Here is a 20,007-nt window from a genome sequence, read left to right as displayed (position 1 = left end):
GTCTGCACGTTCGGAACAGAGAGTAAAGGGAGCAGGTTTCTTTGCACGATAGCATAGATTCAAGGCATAATGTACAGACAAAGGTATTGTAGGAAGAGAGTACATTGGAGGTTAAATCTAGGCATTGAGTAATGATGAGAGAGATATAGTCTCTAGAGACGTTTATGTGGGAGGTGGAACAACATGGTTGGTTAAGGCATATTGAGCAGGGCTAGAGGCTCTACAGTGAAATAAGCAGTAATCACTACCAGGACAGTAATGGACAAGGCTATTGATATTAGGGAGAGCGCATGCGTAGCCAAGTGATGTATGGGTCCAGTGAGTGGTTGGGCTGGCTGGACATGGCGATCAGACAGTTAGCAGGCCGGGGCTAGCAGTTAGCAGGCCGGGGGTCTTAGCAAGCTAGCATAAGGGCTTAGAGGGACGTCGCGATGGGGGAAAGTCTGTTTTTGCCTCCTCGTGCGGTGACGTCGATAGACCAGTCGTGGAATTAGTAGGGTTCAAGTAGCAGAGGGGTCAAGTCCAATTGGCAAAATGGGTATAGTGGTCCAAGAAACTGGCCGATGGATCAGCTAACAGTCCAATATGCTATAGATAGCTAGCAGGCCGCGGTTAGCAGAATGGGACTTCAGGGGACGTCGCGCCTGAGGGCCTGTTGGGATCCTCGGACAGATTTATGTCAGTATTCCAATCGTGAAGGTCGACGGGGTTCGTGCCCGTACCGGCAGTAGAGAGGGGTCCAGATATTGTAGCCAAGGAGTGGGCTTCAGGAGTAGCCAGGAGCCCTAGCCGGAGATGGGTCTAGCATGGGCTAGCTCCAGGCTAGTTGGTGCTTGCTCCGGGACGGAAACATTAGCCAGGAGTAGTCAACCCGGGTTGCGGTTAGCTAGCTGCCATGATCCAGATGAAAACGTTCAGAGTTTGCGGTAGGAATCCGGGGATATGGAGAGAAAAATAGGTCCGGTATGCTCTGGTTTGAAACGCGTTGTAYGAACTKGCAAGAGCTTTCCGAGCTAAAGGTTAGCTGACTGATAGCTGGTAGCTAGTTAGCTAGCTAGCTTCAGTTGAGGTATTCCAGTTCGGAGGTAAATAGAAATACTTTAGGAAAAAAAACAGATCCACWCCACATTGGGTGAGGYGGGTTGCAGGAGAGTATTTTGAAGTTGAGGTTTAGGAAAAATATTAAAAAGAATGCGAAGATTTAAAAAGATATATACATATGGGACGAGACAAGACAAAGACAAAGACGTCTGACTGCTATGCCATCTTGGAAATGCAAGATAATCAGCCGTTTCCAGCTACAATAGTCATTTACAACATTAACAATGTCCACACTGATCACTTTGATGTTATTTTAATGGACAAAAAATTTGCTTTTCTTTCAAAAACAAGGACATTTCTAAGTGACCCCGAACTCAAACTTTTGAACGGTAGTGTATGTGTGGTCAGCATGTTAGTAACACAACAAAATGGTTGAGCATTTTGCAATGTCCTTTTGGTCTGTTTTGCCCTGTAGTTGCTGTAGTTTGGAAGCCTTTGTTAAAGCCTCTAGAAGTACAAGTGATATAAAACACCAAATATACAATAATATACTGTGTTTKTTAACACTTTACCCAGGAGCTAACCTGCTTGCACCAATCCCTTGTATTTACAGGTAAATACTGTGAAATACAAACCCCTCCCCCTCAATGAATTGTATTAATTAATTCATATTCTTATTGATTCCGATTATGATAGCAAATACTTTTTTACAGTATAATGCAGTGAATTTTACGTATCGTACTGTGTGTCATTACACTGGACTTGCTCTGATACTGTATTTATATTTCAGTAGGTGTACTGTAATATGAAATACAGCATTTTACTTGCCACCGAGCTGCCTGTAAGCTACTGTCAAATTCACAGCAACCCCTTTACAGWGTATGCTTTTTCTTGGCGGACGTGTGTGTGTAGTTTGTGTGCTACATTTAAATACTAAAGTTGACAAACGAGTGAGGTTGGTTCATTAAACGAGCAAACATCTCTCTCCACTGCTTTGGGGCAAGCTAGCGTGGCCTGTAAATTCCTATCCTCTAAGTGATCTCCTCTGACAGAAAGGAATGGAATTCCTGCATGGATATGTCACTCATTGGCATGCATTGTATCTTGTGCTCAGTGTGAGGGCCATCTTACACATACAGCTGTCTATTGTATAGGACACATCACGCATATCTCATTCAATCAGTCCAACACTCACGGGTTATATTACATACATACCGGATTACTCACATATAAAGTCGCATACAGCACACACTAACACGCATGCACGCACACGCACACATACTAACATATTCACTATGTAAAATGTCTGTCCCTCAAAAAATCTTACTTTTTTTTTAGTCACATGAGAGTGCATAAGGGCTGAGGAGGCAACAGAGATAAAGCAAGACAGATAAAGAAAGAAAGAAAGAAAGAGAGAGAAACGTATAAAGAATGAGAGAGAAAGAGATAGAAAGGTGGAGAGGCAGGTGGCAGGTAATCCCTGAGGTAATCTGAAACCTTGGCCCAATAGTGGCTTCAGTAGATCAGATGACCTATCAAAGATCAGAACTTCCATTGCGCATCGCCGCTTGTCTTTCAGTCAGACTCTCTCGCCCTCGTAGTTTATCGCACATCGCCTGTCCATTGCGTACCTACCCTATTCTACCAAGGAGTTCCAGACTCAACACCTGAAACGACAAGCCTTTGTGTATATCAAGGACATCCACCGTTTCTTTTTCCACTGTGGTGTCCTATCTTTATCTCCTTAAATTAGATTGTAGATTGTCATGGAAAGAATTTTGTCAAATGTGCATTGCCTGTGTCACTCGATCAATATCTCGCACCATCTCTGTTTTCTCTCGCTCTCTCATTTCTTCTTACCTGCTTCCTCTCCCCCCTTTCCCCCAATCACCCTGTTCATCCCTCTCTACCAAACCCTACCCCTCTATCTCGGGGCAGCGAGAGACAGCAGTCATGGAGTCAGCCATTCAGACGGTAGTGGGTGTCTTCCTGAAATCAGCCAAAGGGAAGGAGARTTTGGGAGGGAATGACTTCCAGAAGCTGGTGAAGAGCCAGCTCCACAACATCATGACGGTCAGTCAGACAGCAGCCTCYACACTCACACTGGTTATAAACCAGCTATAAACACTACACCTTTTTGAACTCTTTGATTGAGCTTCAGTGCATTTGGAAAGTATTCAGACCCTTTCTCTTTTTCCAAATGTTGTTACACTTTAGAATAATGCTGTAACGTATCAAATCGTTTTTTCCCCCTCATCAATCTACACACAAWACCCAATAATGACAAACTGAAAACAGTTTTTTCTTTTTTTTTGCAAATGTATTAAAAATTAAAAACAAATACCTTATTTACATATGTATTCAACCCTTTGCTATGAGACTCGAAATTGAGCTCAGGTGCATCCTGTTTCCATTGATCATYCTTGAGATGTTTCTACAACTTGATCGGAGTCCACCTGTGGTAAATTCAATTGATTGGACATGATTTGGAGAGGCACACACCTGTCTATATAAGATCCCTCAGTTGACGGTGTATGTCAGAGCAAAAACCAAGCCATGAGGTCGAAGGAATTGTCCGTAGAACCTTGAGACAGGATTGTGTCGAGGCACAGATCTGGGGAAGGGTACACAAAAATGTCTGCAGCATTGAAGGTCCTCAAGAACACAGTTAGCTTTCATCATTCTTAAATAGCACAAGTTTGGAACACCAAGACTCTACCTAGAGCTGGCCAAATGGCCAAACTGAGCAATCAGGGGAGAAGGGCCTTGGTCAGGGAGGTGACCAAGAACCTAATRGTCACTCTGATAGAGCTCCAGAGTACCTCTGTGGAGATGGGAGAACCTTCCAGAAGGACAACCATCTCTGCAGCACTTCACCAAATCAGGGCTTCATGGTAGAGTGGCAAGACAGAAGCCACTCTTCAGTAAAAGGCACATGACAGCCTGCTTGGAGTTTTCCAAAAGTCACCTAAAGGACTCTCAGACCATGAGAAACAAGATTCACTGGTCTGATGAAACCAAGATTGAACTCTTTAGCCTGAATGCCAAGCGTCACGTCTGGAGGAAAGCATGGTGGTGGCAGCATCATGCTGTGGGGATGTTCTTCAGCGGCAGGGACTGGAGGACTAGTCAGGATTGAGGGAAAGATGAACGGAGCAAAGTACAGAGAGCTCCTTGATGAAAACCTGCTCCAGAGTGCTCAGGACCTCAGACTGGGGCGAAGGTTCACCTTCCAACAGGACAATGACCCTAAGCACACAAGACAACGCAGGAGTGGCTTCGGGACAAGTCTCTGAATATCCTTGAGTGGCCCGGCCAGAGCCCGGACTTGAACCCAATCGAACACCTCTGGAAATACCTAAAAATAGCTGTGCAGCAACGCTCCCCATCCAACCTGACAGAGCTTGAGAGGATCTGCAGAGAAGAATGGGAGAAACTCCCCAAATACAGGGGTGCCAAGCTTGTACCGTCAAACCTAAGAAGATTCAAGGCAGTAATCGCTGCCAAAGGTGCTTCAACAAAGTACTGAGTAAAGGGTCTAAATACTTATGTAAATGTAATATTTCAGTTTCTTATTGATACATTTTACAAATAAATCTAAAACCTGTTTTTGCTTTGTCATTATGGGGTATTGTGTGTAGATTGATGAGTAAAAACAAAACAATTTAAACCATTTTAGAATAAGGCTGTAATGTAACAGAATGTGGAAAAAGTCAARGGGTCTGAATACTTTCCAAATGCACTGTATAATTGTTAAGATTAAAATAACTTTTTTCATCAATTGTACTCAAGGTCCAACCAAAATGTAATTTCCGCTTTATCCCAACCCCTCCAAAAGACACACATAGAGTGGGGTTCGAAATGATTGACACCCTTGATAAAGATAAGTAATAATGACTGTATAAAATAAATAATTAAAATACTGAGCTGTATTGTATGCTAAAAAAAGGGGAATTATATTGTTTTGTACTAATTCAATTACTCAGAGAAAGATATTTTGTTTAATATTTTTGTATAACAAATCTCAAAAAGGTAGGGGTCCAAATAATTGACACCCCTAAAGATTCTTAGAAATGAAGTAGTCAAAAGTTTAGTATTTGGTTCCATATTCCTAGCATGCAATGACTACATCAAGTTTGCGACTTGTTTTGGTTGTGTTTCAGATTATTTGTGTCCAATAGAAATGAATGATAAATAATGTATTGTGTCATTTTGGAGTCACGTTTAATTATAAATAAGAACAGAATACGTTTCTAAACACTTCTACATTAATGTGGATGCTACCATGATTACGGATAATCCTGAATGAATGGTGAGTAATGATACGTGATTAAGTTACAGAGGGTCAAAGATCATACCCCAAAGAAATGCTAACCACTCACATTAAAAAATAAGAGGGAAGGTTAGCATGGTTAGGGGTGACAATAATTTTGAAAATACAAACAATTATTACAATGAATGAAGCAAATAAAACAGGCATGGTGACAGGATGAGGACAATACAGTGTGAGTATGTTGAGCAGTGCGTTAAAACACAAAAAATATATATGTATCAAGAAATATTCACACACACACCTTTTTGAGAGAAAAAAGTAGTAATTGTTAACAAAATCTCTTTCTCTGAGCAATTTAATTAGTATAAAATAATATAAATTCCCAATTTTTTTTTAAGCGTTCGATATAGCTCAGTATTTGAATTAGTTATTTTATATATTATTGCTCATATTTATCAAAGGTGTCAATACATTTGGACGCCACTGTACATATACAGGTTGGAGAAGGGAGCTGTCATACTGGGTGACCTGTAGCAGTTGTTGTGGGAGGTTAAGTACCCTGCTCAAGGGCACAACAGCAGGCAACGGTGTCTAAGATTTAATACCAGCAATTATATTGGTTGCCAGCTCACTTCCCACCAGATTTTTCCCGTCAGACCTGGGATACAAATTGGCAACCCTTCGGTTGCTGGCTTATTTCTCTAACCGCTAGGCTGCCTGCTGCACTAGTAAGATATGTATGGTATGTATGGAATAGGAGACACTACAGACCAACATATAAAATAGGGTGTGTTGCACCAACATGGATTAACTCTTAAACTTGGTTAAATTAAGGTCTATCTATTAATCAGGCTGCACAAAACAGTACTGTATTTTGTGATGTAAGGGGTCAGTTACTACAGAGGTCACCTCTGCTGGCGTCACCTTTGAGTCACGTCTGCCCGTCTCTGTATCTACTCTGTACCCAGGACACGGACAGCTCCGAGGCGGTGAAGAAAATGCAACAGGGCCTGGACGCTAACCAGGAYGGTAAAGTCAACTTCGAGGAGTACATGAAGCTGGTGGGCTACCTAGCAACCTCCCTGAGCGTGCAATGCACCGCTGCCGTGGCGACGCCAGCTGAGAGTGCGGCCGCCACAACAGAGACCAAGAATGCACCGGCACCAGCAGCAACAGAGGTAAAGGAAGAGAAGGCAGAAGCCGAGGCACAGCCAGAGGAGGCACAGGCTGAGACGGCCACAGCTGTAGAGGCACCAGCAGAGGCAGCCGTAGAGGCAGAAAAGGTGGAAGAAGCGAAAAAGGTGGAGGAGCCAGCACCAGCAGCAACCGAGGAGGAGAAGACAAAGGAGGCCTCATAGGAGTTTACCACCGGTCCAGTCCGGACATTACAATACACACCAACACCAAACTGATAGACACCTCACTACCCTAATACAAACAGGAGTGCTAATACCATAATAATAATAATAATACCATACAGTACAGTATATGTTGCAACACCACAATAGTACATTCATTTTCATTCACACATACATAAACCCAGTATTTGGTACTAAAATAAACTACACTACAATTACTTACATTGCAGCAGTACATGCCATTTATATGTTGATATACTTCCCACTATATAGCACACTATACTTTATTATATGTATATATAATTCATTCTGCCATTCATTGATGTGAAATTTTGACACCCTCTGAAATTGACACATTTCCACACCTGTAGAGCTGATGAATCTTTATATACACTGACACACATGCAATACTAAATGTTTTTATATTTGCATTCCTTCTTTCTCCCTTTGCTCATCTACAATGACGCAATGCAACACTATACTACAGTACATTCCACAATGTACAGTCAAGTCAGGCCATCTCAAGTTGTTCTTCTGAGAAGCTTGTTTGGCTTAATGGCTTTGCATGATGCAAGCAAGMACTGATGCATGGTTGCATGACATTTGCTACACATCAAATTCTTGAGTGTTAAATTAACACTGACAGTGTTAAATCAACACAGATAGCGTTAAATTTAACACAGGTCCAGTGTCTATACAGATCCACACTTTTCAGTGTTAAATTAACACACTGCTCAGTGTAAAGCCTTATTTGCATATTTCCCAGAGGGCCTTGCCTTTCGAGTGAAGTTTAGTGTTACCACCCATGACTGTATTTGTTAGTGACAGAGACATGGCTGTTGCATTCATCCGTTTTCAGCCCTGTGGCCTCCACCAAGTGAGATCCTAAGCGAATACATTATCATACAGTTTTTATTATGCAACACAATATATCACGTATTTCCTAAAGGCCTTTTACCATTAAACAGTGACCTGAAACTCATGGTTTACAGGCCACATCAGGCCTGCAAGTCACATTATGCTGGCTTGCAAAGCGATGTGTAATTTCTATTGGAATCCAGCCAGAGTGGGGATATTAAACATTTAGAATTTTTATTGACCCTCATCCTGCATTCAGAACAACTGCTGGGTTGAGAAGATTAAGATATAAGACCACCTTAACCATCTTAACTGGAACAACCATTTCAGTAATGGTGCGGAAGTCCAAGTACCAGATTGGATTAGTTTAGAAAAATGTATGTTAGTTATATTTGAGAAGAATAAGATTAATGAATGAATCAATGTACATGCAAAAACATAGATATTGAAACAATTCTAAAAATCTGCCTGCAGTAGAGCATGCTGGGAAATATGATAATGATGGGCATGGTTTTGGTTTAACACTKGTTATTAACACCAACACTGGGATTMTTTTACACCAATGAGTGTTAATTTAACAATTACAGAGTGAATTTAACACATTCCTTAACATTAGAAATGTTACATTGACCAATGTGCTTTGCAAGATTGTCTAAGTGCTCTGCTCTCTCTGTCATTGAAATGAAGCTCTGACATGGCATGACATGACAATAAACAAATTGTGTTGCTAGGGTTCTTAGTTCAGACTAGTCTCTCTCTGTCGCTCTGTCTTTGCTTCGTCTATCTCATTTCCTGGAAAATCCAGGCAGGGCAGCATCTGGAGTTCATGGACTCCTCTCCACTACTAGCTAGCCGATAGCCATGGATTTGGAGCTGGAAGATCAGGTGTGGTGTGTCCTAATAATGGCCTTCTAGTAAATAATTGAGGGCCCAGGATGGAATCAACACCAGAACCTTTGCTAGGATCCTTGCAGCCCAAAATAGCCCTTAAGCAGCAGGCCGYTGACCCGGGGAGGCCACTAGAGGCCCTTGATATGGGTCGCGAGCCGTTTCCATGCAACCCAATCCACCAGGACCAGAACCAAGAGGAAAGAAAAATGAAACAGACACCCAAACTTGAAGAAAATGGGCTCTTATAGCCTGTTGGAAGCATTACACCTGATGTGAAAAGTCACAACAGAAACTTGACCCTTGTATAGGTATTGTGTTTGTATTGTTTCTACACTCTTAGAAAAAAAGTTGCTATCTAGAACCAAAAAGCATTCTTCCGCTGTCCCTTTGAAGAACTATTTTTGGGTTCCATGTAGAACCCTTTCCACAGAGGGCCAAACGGGTTCTATCTAGAACCAAAACGGATTATCCTATGGGGACAGCAGAAGAACTCTATTGGAACCCGTTTTTCAAGTGTATTTTTAGTTGTTTTCCTCCTGGTTCCGCAACCATCAGGTTTGCTGGGTTACCTGGTCACACCCCTGTTCTCTGTGTTGAGAGACCCTGTTTGACCTGAACTTACATCCTAGTGCTTAAAACCATTGACTTAGCCATGGCTTAAAACCATTGACTTAACCATAGTGGGCACACCCTTGGACAAAACCAACACAAGAGTTACTTGATTACTGATAGCTATCTGTGACTCATTTGAATTTCCTGAGATCCAACGAGTTTGCCAGACTTCAAATACTATTTGAAATCTATTAAATGCTGTGTGTGCGCTTTAGCCTGCCCGGAGTGCCAGATGGGCGGGGTTTGACGTTTTTGGACTATTCTATTGGTCCATTACACCAGGCAACCTTGGCAAATTATTTCAAAAAGTATTTTAACCCAGGTCCGTAAACTGATTTAACCCTTAAACCAGTAGTGTTACAGAGAGTACTGTTCAAAGTCTTGGCCTTAAAAACATGAAATATACTGAGCCATCAGACATCTGAAAACTATGTAGTGGGATTGTTATCAGCATGTGACTATTTTTTACTATCTAATATTATGTTCATATTATTACCTTTTATTGATAAAACAGCTACTATTATATGATATTATAACTATTATTACTCCAGCCATTCTAATGGCTTGCATTGTATATTATACTCTATTCGCAAGTATAGTACCAGTCAAAAGTTTGGACACACCTACTCATTCAAGGGTTTTTCTTAATTTTACTATTTTCTACATTGTAGAATAATAGTGAAGACATCAAAACTATGAAATAACACATATGGATTCATGTAGTAAACAAAAAAGTGTTAAACAAATCCCCCCCAAAATCATATTTGACATTCTTCAAAGTAGCCACCCTTTGCCGTGACAGCTATGCACACTCTTGGCATTCTCTCAACCAGCTTCATGAGGTAGTCACCTGGAATGCTTTTCAATTAACAGGTGTGCCTTGTTAAAAGTTAATTTGTGGAATTTATTTCCTTAATATTTTTGAGCCAATCAGTTTTGTTGTGACAAGGTAGGCCCTATTTTTGAAGTTTCTTCAAGTGCAGTCACAAAAACCAGGTGTGTGATGGTGTGGGGGTGCTTTGTTGGTGACGCTGTCAGTGATTTATTTAGAATTCAAGTCACACTTAACCAGCATGGCTACCACAGCATTCTGCAGCGATACGCCATCCCATCTGGTTTGCACTTAGTGGGACTCTCATTTGTTTTTTAACAGGATAATGACCCAACACACCTCCAGGCTGTGTAAGGGCTATTTGACCAAGAAGAAGAGTGATGGAGTGCTGCATCAGATGACCTGGCCTCCACAAATCATCTGACCTCAACCCAATTGAGACGGTTTGGGATGAGTTGGACAGAGTGAAGGAAAAATAGCCAACAAGTGCTCAGCATATGTGGGAACTCTTTCAAGACTGTTGGAAAAGCATTCTAGGTAAAGGGTGGCTACTTTGAAGAATCTAAAATCAATTATATTTAGATTTTTATTTAGACACTTTTTTTAGTTACTGCATGATTACATATGTGTTATTTCATATTTTTGATGTCTTCACTATTATTCTACAATGTAGAAAATAGTAATAAAAAAAGAAAACCATTGAATGAGTAGGTATGTCCTGAATTGGACCACTAACAAGTTTTGGAAGCCTTAAAATTACTCTCCAGTGAAATCTCACTTTTCAAAGCTCATATTCTGTTAACCCATACCCAAATAATGTTCTTGACTCGTCCTATACTCATTTTGTGGCCAAAGCATAAATTAAATTTCCTAATTTAACGTGATGTCAAGTTGGCTTAATTTTTGCTGCCTGACTAAACTAACCAGAAGGGAGTGCTAGAAAGCTGGCCTTTTTTACAATACATTTTATGAATATTTTTAATGACCGGTTAATACGCCTGCACCCTTCAAACACAGAAAACCTRCTTTTTAACTTTTTTACCATTTCTTGGAAGGAAAACTGTTTAATTCATATTGTAATTAATTATAGGTCATATTTAACAGAAATCTGGAAACCCTGTACAGTTACTTTAATGGAACGCAGGGGTTGTACTGTACAGCCCAAAACTCAGGTTATTTACACCCTAGTAAATATTTGTCGGATAGATACAGACAATTTGTTAATTGTAGTTTCATGTTTTTTAAATTGTTCCTTCATTAATAATGCAATCATGGGAAAAATCTTATGTTGCATCACGCATGAAACCACATTGCACCAACGACCGAGATATGGAGATATACAGTATAAATACTTTTTTATTATGACAGGTTGAGCTTCAAACCCTTCGGTGAAATACAGAGGATGTCGAATCTACTAATAAGAATGACATGTAATGAGGTCAAAATGTTGCACCTTGACACTTGTAAAAAGTCTTCCCTTTACTTATCCAAGCATTTTACTACACTCTCGCTCTTCTCTTACTATGCTACATTGCTTGCATGATTCATTTAAACTAAGGAAAGCAAAGGCTCATCTGGCATTCTTTACTCATCCGAGCATGCTTTTTTTTCAACTAAACCGAGTTAAAGAGCATATTTTGTACTGTAATATTATTTGCTGAGGAAACCAATGTATTTTATACAGTAATGCACAACGACATTACTTTACAGTTGTCCTATCTCGACTGTGAAAAACCATGCCACTCACTAGCAGTTAGCATCATGCTAACATCTCCTGCTAATGCTACAGAATGTACATAGGCCTCATCCACTAGCACAGTGTACTGTATGCATGAGCTAGCTGTGTACCCTCCTGCAGTTCCCCACAGTCTAATCATCAACACTATGCACACCTGTGTTAGAATTGTGTCCACTCAAGGATGATGAAACTATGACACTCTGTACCTAAATGCAGGTAGGCTGACACTATAGCTTGATAGACAATGGGACCTATCACACTGTGCCCTATCCCAGTGTATTCTAAGAACTCTGCTATGTACCAGGGTTGGGTTCCATTCCAACTCAGCCAATTCAGTAGATTAATTGAAAAATCCTCACCAAAAATAAACAGCAATTCTGTGAATTGGCTTATTAACATCAAATTGACCCCAAATCTGATTTGTACAGGATACACAGATGCACATTTTCTTTTCCGTTTCCAGGTCTCTTTTCCAGTGGTATACTATACTAAATAGACATAAGTAGTGTTTACAGGTAGACCACAAGCTCTATCACAGAGCCACTGCCATGCTCACCAAAAGCCATAATAAATGAACCACTATGCCAATGTTACACCTTCACAACCAATGCTGTATCATTTTCGCTAAGCTACGCTARTAGTATTTACAGTATGTAACCACTGTGTAACGGCCCAAAATAAAATACTTTGACGCAAGCCTGTTGTCTRATCTGTCCTGATGCTACTGTTGCGTGCTGAGGTCAAGCACTCTGTCTGTATGTGTGAGCACCTGAGAAGAAAGGGAGGGAAGGGAGGGGGAGAGGAAAGAGTGAGAGAGAAATAGAATCAGGTATGGTGGTACGTAGGTGGGTAGGTGGGAGAAGGGAAGAAGACGGACGAGGGGACAGGTGATATTTAAGCCGCTGTCCACTCTCTCCTCATCTTTCTCATCCATCTTTCCTTGGCTCTCGCTCATCTCTCTCTCCCTCCCTCTTCACCAAAGACAAAGGAGGCCCTCCATCAGCACTAAGGTAAGATTGACAGTTTAGAGGAAAGTTGTGCCCTTCTCCTTATTTCTTCTCTGTAACTGATAACTGTTTTCTGGGATCAGCTTTACCCATGTTTTTAKATATGTGCCTTATTGCGAATAGTGAAACACTTTTTCACAGTGAGATACCCAGGCGAGCACCTTGGTATCCAGAGCAATAAAACTTATGGGMCGATAATTTGAGCCCATCGCCTCAAACTACAATTGGTTTGCCTGTTGTAAAGGAGGTTTAAAACGTTTAAGTTGGACAGACCAAAACCTGTRAAGAAAATTGTTTTTTCTATATAATGCTCAGAAAGTCAGTTAACTTGTTCCATCAATGCTAATATATGAAATATCTTAATTTTAAGACAATCTATGTAATATAATACAAAATTCTTCATCGAAATCCATCAGTTTTTTTGCATGGGCTGCGTCTCAATCTACCACATCCGTCTTTGTCAGCCTTCTTCACCTGTGGTGTTTAGACCATCAGACTTCCCGAAAATCGGTCTTCTCACGAAAACGTCTGTAGAGTCGGAAACGGTTTGGCCTAYAAACTAATACCACTCTATGGAAAGTTAAGACTCTCACAAACACGATGGTGTTCTCCGTTTTGCTCTACGAGTGTCATGGGACTGGTCTAAAGGTAACTCCATACTGGTTTTAAAAAATGGAAGGAAGTATGGAGGTAGTTTTGTGCCAACAACAAAAAWGAAGTGAAATATRTTTCCAAAAAACAAAAGCTTTCTTACATCTCCTAGTTAATAGGACAGRCACCTCAAAACCTTATTCCTTATGATATTTTTTTGGACTGTTTTSYCATTTATGAACGTGTTATTCAATGTGTTTCTACGGGCTATAGTAGTAAAGGCCAAATTCTATATTTTTCAAATCATTTGTAAAAAATGTTTTTATACCGCCCAGAATTCAAAATCAAATAGCTAAATGATCCATGGTGTAACCATCTTAAAACAATTCCATCTGTGATCTTAGGACAGAGGTCTCCAACAGGTCGATCGCAAGCTACCAGTATCTCGCAGGCCACCTATGAGTKGCTCGCCAAACAATTCTGAAAGTACATGCAATTTTCACGTTCCACCCAAACTGTCGTAAACAACTCTCACAAGTATCAGACACCGCAAGCTCCAGGCTACTATCTAATCAAAGCAACATTGACATTATCCCACCCCTGGTTAGCCACTATTGGCTTAAAAAGCTACACCGAACACAATATCTGCCAATTAATTTCCAGCAATATTGCCCCTGTCTGTCTGTGTGGTGCGTTTGTCTATTACTCAGTGTGTAGCCAGTTGATGTGATAACCATCTTGTGGGTTGACATAAATACTTTCCCCAAAACCTTCTCAATTAAATGTTAACTGCAAAGTAGGCTTACCTTGCAGAAGTATATCAGGAGGAAGTATATCATTTGTATCTATTATTTGCAAACTTTGCCATGAAATGAGCAGCAGCAGTACAAAACCATCACTAGACCTGCATATTAGAAGGCTCATTTCACACTTGCTAGACACTCAATCACTTGCTTGACACTTAATTGAAGGGCCAGATTGTTGTTGTTTTTTAGATCAAAACWAAAAATGGACTTCTGATGTGATTTAAACATTGACATGGACTCAATTTCATTGTTTCATTATGGACAATTGTAATTTTAAGAGTGATCTTCTTAAGTGATAATGCCCKWGAAGCCGATGTTTGGAGGATATATTGGCACCATGCCAATATATCCTCCAAACACCGGCTTCAAGGGCATTATCACTTTTATACAACGAGTTACCAACATATTCAAATAATGATTGACATATTTTCATTAAAAACGTTATTTGGATGAATTTATTCATACTATTTCATCCTTCCACAAGATATAGTCCCGACTCAAATCTAGGGTTGCTACCCAAGCCGGCTGGTCGTTTGTTCTATTGGTTCCGTTGCCAGAGACGTGACCCAGTCGTTCGTTCTAAATGTTCCATTGCCATACTGGCTGGCAACSTTCTTATCCCTTGCTTGCTAGCTAGCCAACTACGGCTAACTTACAGTCACGTCAAACGTCAAAAATAATAACAGTAGCTGCATTTGCATTTGTTTAAGCTGTTTTCCAGTGACTTTTATTTGGATGCATCCGTACACAATGAGCTAATGAGGCGCGATTTCGCCTGGCATAGAACATGTGCTCACTCGTCAGAAGTGACACTGTTGTTCAGAGGAGCTAACCAACAACACAGCTAACACAATCACTTCAAACTGAATCTGGAAAGACTGCAAACTAGATGCAAATCATTTTATTTGACCTTTTTTCAATTGACATTTCTTTGTATATATATCCATAAAAATGATGCCAGCTGATTCATGATTTAGACTGGCTGAGAAAAGCTGCCTGCCTGTCTGTCTGTCTCAACCCGACCCCCGACCCCTACACGTTCATTACTAGGGGACAGCTGGAGATCGAATTTGAATATTGCAACAATGTTGCAAATGTCGGAGAGACAGAAGGCAAGGCTTATACAAATCTCCGCTGTTAAAAAYGAAATGTTATTCTAAAAGAAATGTGAGATAATGTCTAGAAACTTTTTATAGTGGAGATCAAGGTTAKAAATTGCCTGGCTGGGCTGATGAGACAGTGGATTGCACAGTCAGATGGAACAGAGTAAATAGGCATTTTAACATCATAGATTTAGCCGGTGGCAACTTGTAGAATAGACACCAGCTGGAATGCCCTTTAAAACAATCAGCATTCGGGATTAGACCCACCCATTGTGTAACGCCTGTCAATGAGACAGATGACCCCTATGACAGAAACATTTTATAATGCAGTTATTTGATTAAATTGAATTCCTTAGTTCTGTATTATTGATCACACAGTCAACATCTGCAAAGGAATATTTTTCAGAGTTTGGAATGACTAGAGACAGATTGTTGTGTGTGCGTGTGTGTGCGCGTGTGTGCGCGTGTGTGCGCGTGTGTGCGCGTGTGTGTGCGCGTGTGTGCGTGTGTGTGTGTGTGTGTGTGTGTGCCTCGGGTTACCAGATCACCTGGCCTGAGTTCCTGATTGCCAGGTGGTTTATCTGCATTTTGACAGTTTTGTGTTTCACTTGTGGTTTCCTTCTGTCACATGATTGATATGATTGTGAAACCCTGAAACCTCCATCTGAAGTTACCTCAGTGACGTTATCTTTACTTAACAAGCTGCTTACAAGTCTGTCAACTGAGAGAGATTAAATTACCTATCTGTGTCTGTGTGTGCACAGTCTCTCCAACGAAACCAACTCAAGAAGATTCTAAGATGCCGGACACAATGTGTGTAAGACTGTTGCTTTTAAAAAGCTGTCTCTTCATCTTTCATCCATCACATCTTTCACATCAAACCAAGTAAGGTTACAAAACACTGTCCAGTGGCAACAGTATKTCGAGAAGGAATAGCTCATTTGTAGCCTGTAATTTAACCTCCCAATATAGTAGCCTAGGCCTAGAATTAGGACACCTCTTTCTCTAGTTTGCTGATCTTCTTCCGTCCAGCATGTATATTTCACTCTGTCTTGGTGGAGGCTTCACACCCATGTCCGTCATGTGACCGCACATGCGGTTTGGATGGAGCGTGCATCCTGTCATAGTGTCTGACCTATGCCCTTCCCTCCAGTATGTCCAAAGAACCCTCTTCCAACCTGGAGAATGCAATGCAGATGCTGATCAAAACCTTCCACAAGTACTCGGGGAAGGAGGGGGACAAGTACACTCTGAGCCGTGGAGAGCTGAGAGAGCTGTTAACAGAGGAGCTGGGGAGTTACCTAGGGGTAAGAGGAGTGTACAAGCCGAGCGAGAGAGACACACACACAGACACGCAAACATACACAAACACTCACTCATAGGCAAAGAAAAGACATGTACTGACAAGAATACACACAATTCTTCAACCCCTCTCCCTCCCTCTCCCCTGTCCCTCTTCCTCTCCCCCTGTCCCTCTTCCTCTCCCCCTTCTCATCCAGAATGCCCGGGATGGAGAAGGGGTTGAGAAGGTGATGAATGACCTGGACGCCAACAGTGACGGTGAGGTGGACTTCACAGAGTTCATCATCCTCATGGGAGCCCTGACGGTGGCCTGCAACGACTTCTTCATGGAATATAAGCCCGAGAAACTCGTCCACACACCCTTCAAAACAAAGGAGGCAACGATAGAGGAGATTAAAGAGTGAAGGAAAGATGGGAGGAGGGAAGGGGGAGGTGGAGGTGAAGGGTGCAACTGTAGAGCAATAGTGAAAGGGTATAATTTATGGTTGTATGGTCATCTTMTGCAATTTCTAAACAGTGCAACTGCAATGTGTGAAAAGAGGCTGAGGGAACGCCACTGTGTTAAAGTAAGTAAAGTTTCGCTGACGGACACTTAGACAGGAAAAGCAGTGTTTTCCCTCTGCAACTATCCAAATACTTTTCATACCACAGTTAAGTCACAGGTCAGTTACTCTGTCCWCAAATCCATGAATGGCACTGTATACCGCAGGGGTCAGCAACAGGCGCCTCGGCGGGCCAAAATCAGCACGYGAGTRATTTTATTGGRCCCCCMCCCAAAGWTTTTAGTGGATTTTAYTTTTATTTWATTTATTTTTTGGCAACGTATGAAGACTGTAAAATCACCAGGAATTTAGGAAAAAATGTGTATAACTTAGGAAATCTGTTCCCAAGTATTCCCACGAATAAAAACATGTGATATGTGATCAATGTAATCAGTGACTGTTATTTTTAAAATAATTATTTTTTGGGGGCCTATTTGTGGTCAATTTGCAGTGTACAAATTATCCTAATTATGCAGATCACCCTCTCAGACAAAAATCAGCAGTGGCTGAATCTGATTGCCTTCCCCTGGTATTCCCTGGCTGGCTGATTGCCTGGCTGATTGCCTTCCCCTGGTATCCCCTGGCTGAATCTGATTGCCTTCCCCTGGTATTCACAGTAGCATGTGTGTGTTCAGTTGTGTTCCCTATACAGCCTCAAATTCTAATTCAAATGTGCTTTGGTTATATATTCAGGATAGATTTCATTGAAAATGTTCATATTTTCAGTGGATGTTATTGTAACACACTACCACCAATGGAGTGAGATCGGGCCTGAAGCACAACAGGGTGATACTCTGAGTCTCATGAACATAAAGATTACATATCATAGATGTAGATATTATATGTATAGATATAACCTATTCAATCAATATTTCTGATACTTATTATGTATTCAGTGTTAAACATTTTAATATCATGAACCTTTTTCTTTGCACATATTTTGTAATTACCAATGTGTTATTCTAAATATTAAACATAACATTTAACCAGCTATCAATCAACATTTGTTGGTCTTTTCTGTGTCAAAACTGTGAACCTTCCTAGCCCGACAGTGATACACACCAACTAAGTGTGAAATGGTTGATGGATGTGGGTTAACTACAAATCAGATGTAAGCCTTCAATAACCCAGGGCTGTAGAGTGCAAACACATCATAGAATACAAGAAAGCAAGACGTTAAGTGTGTAAGATGATCCACAGAATGGAGAGAGTTGGTCAGCGCTGCAGTATATACACAGTAAGGGAGATTGGTTGTCACACTTCTACCTGCAAATAGCGGTTGTGCTGCTCGTGGCTCATCCTCAGGTGAGGTCCCCTCTTCATTAGCTGTTTCCGCGCTGCTTACTACACCTTCTGAACACTATCRTGTTGATCATGCACGATCTGAGCCAGGTTGGCTTAAGGCGGTTACAAACTCCACTCCGTTGATCTATGTGCGTGCATGCACTTGGGTGGAGACATTTTTTTKGGGGGGCAGCAGACACTTTTTTCGTTGCATTCCCCAGAGAGGAAGTCTGCCTTGTGTAGTGTCTATCCACTAGAGGGCTTGGGGAGCCAGAGCAACTTACTTAGCAAAAGGGGCCAAGACACTTTTTTTTKACTCTAGCTAGTGATGACCTTTGAACTTCTGATCCGGTGTTCTGCCTGTTTACAAATACTAACTAGCTACATGTCAGCCTAGTCTGGTGTCATACGCTTTACGACACTACTTCCACAGGCGTAGAAGTGAACACGTCACTTTTTGAATTGCAATTGCTGCAAAATGAGCAGAAATTGGCAGAGATTTTGTGGATCGTTGCAATTCTCAGTTTCGTGCAGGAGCTGCCGATGGAAAAAAAAAATTGGATCCGAGCTCTGGCAAACTCGGGCAGCAAGTACTAAAACTACAAGGGCTTTTTCGCAATGGTCCTGATGGCAGTCTGAGATGCAAGGTACAGCTTCACCATATCGACAACTCCCTCCCTCCCTCCCGATATTGTCTTGAGGGAGATGAGGGAAACTTCTCGCGAAGCAAGTTCGGCTCCTAACTCATTTCAGGCCAGCTGCCGCTACCACGGCCAGAGGGCTTGCCGGAGACCCAAACACCATGCCCATATGTCTTTGTCGGATACGATGCATTCCCTCTGAGGGGAAACCGGATGCGACTATATCCAGGTAAAATACTCTAAATACAGTTGAAGTCGGAAGTTTACATACACCTTAGCCAAATACATTTAAACTCAGTTTTTCACAATTCCTGACATTTAAGGTAAGTAACAATTCCTGGTTTCAGGTCAGTTAGGATCACCACTTTATTTTAAGAATGTGAAATGTCAGAATAATAGGAGAGAGAATGATATATTTCAGCTTTTATTTCTTTCATCACATTCCCAGTGGGTCAGAAGTTTACATACACTCAATTAGTATTTGGTGGCATTGCCTTTAAATTGTTTAACTTGGGTCAAACATTTCGGGTAGCCTTCCACAAGCTTCCCACAATAAGTTGGGTGAATTTTGGCCAATTCCTCCTTACAGAGCTGGTGTAACTGAGTCAGGTTTGTAGGTCTCCTTGCTCGCACATGCTTTTTCAGTTCTGATCACAAATATTCTATTGGGTTGAGGTCAGGGCTTTGTGATGTCCACTCCAATACCTTGACTTTGTTGTCCTTAAGCCCTTTTGCCACAACTTTGGAAGTATGCTTGGGGTCATTGTCCATTTGGAAGACCCATTTGCGACCAAGCTTTAACTTCCTGACTGATGTTGCTTCAATATATCCACATAATTTTCCTGCCTCATGATCTATTTTGTGAAGTGCACCAGTCCCTCCTGCAGCAAAGCACACCCACAACATGATGTTGCCACCCCTGTGTTAAACGGTTGGGAAGGTGTTCTTCGGCTTGCAAGCCTCCCCCTTTTTCCTCCAAACATAACGATGGTCATTATGGCCAAACAGTTCTATTTTTGTTTCATCAGACCAGAGGACATTTCTCCAAAAAGTACGATTTTTGTCCCCATGTGCAGTTGCAAACAGTAGTCTGGCTTTTTATGGTGGTTTTGGAGCAGTGGCTTCTTC

The 20,007-nt window shown here is 41.3% G+C and overlaps 2 protein-coding genes across 4 annotated transcripts in view; both read left to right on the top strand.

The window, feature by feature from the left end:
• Positions 1-8,269, top strand: part of LOC112070783 (small ribosomal subunit protein bS6) — a 14,501-nt gene extending 6,232 nt beyond the window's left edge. For 2 of the 3 annotated variants that reach the window (XM_024138234.2, XM_024138233.2), the window contains 2 exons: positions 2,980-3,114; positions 6,283-8,269. In XM_024138234.2, coding sequence (XP_023994002.1) covers positions 2,995-3,114; positions 6,283-6,672 — 510 coding nt within the window. In that variant the 5' untranslated portion in view covers positions 2,980-2,994 and the 3' untranslated portion in view covers positions 6,673-8,269. The remainder of the gene's footprint in view (positions 1-2,979; positions 3,115-6,282) is intronic. The other variant, XM_024138235.2, reaches the window with a different exon arrangement.
• Positions 8,270-12,488: 4,219 nt separating this feature from the next.
• On the top strand, positions 12,489-17,896 carry LOC112070789 (protein S100-A1-like). Its single transcript, XM_024138240.2, has 4 exons — positions 12,489-12,613; positions 15,875-15,923; positions 16,264-16,417; positions 16,610-17,896. The coding sequence occupies exons 2-4, from the start codon at positions 15,910-15,912 to the stop codon at positions 16,814-16,816; spliced, it is 375 nt and encodes a 124-aa protein (XP_023994008.1). The 5' UTR covers positions 12,489-12,613; positions 15,875-15,909; the 3' UTR covers positions 16,817-17,896.
• The last annotated feature ends 2,111 nt before the right edge of the window (positions 17,897-20,007 follow it).

Source organism: Salvelinus sp. IW2-2015, unplaced genomic scaffold (assembly GCF_002910315.2).
Source record: "Salvelinus sp. IW2-2015 unplaced genomic scaffold, ASM291031v2 Un_scaffold1426, whole genome shotgun sequence".
Lineage (NCBI taxonomy): Eukaryota > Metazoa > Chordata > Actinopteri > Salmoniformes > Salmonidae > Salvelinus > Salvelinus sp. IW2-2015.
Note: the sequence above shows the minus strand (reverse complement) of the source record. Positions and strands in the feature narration are given on the sequence as shown.

What these genes read in the sequence shown, in the direction of transcription:
- LOC112070789 (XM_024138240.2), top strand. An exon ending in AGCTGGGGAGTTACCTAGGG is followed by an intron (nt 16,418 to 16,609) that starts GTAAGAGGAGTG and finishes CTTCTCATCCAG; the next exon opens with AATGCCCGGGATGGAGAAGG.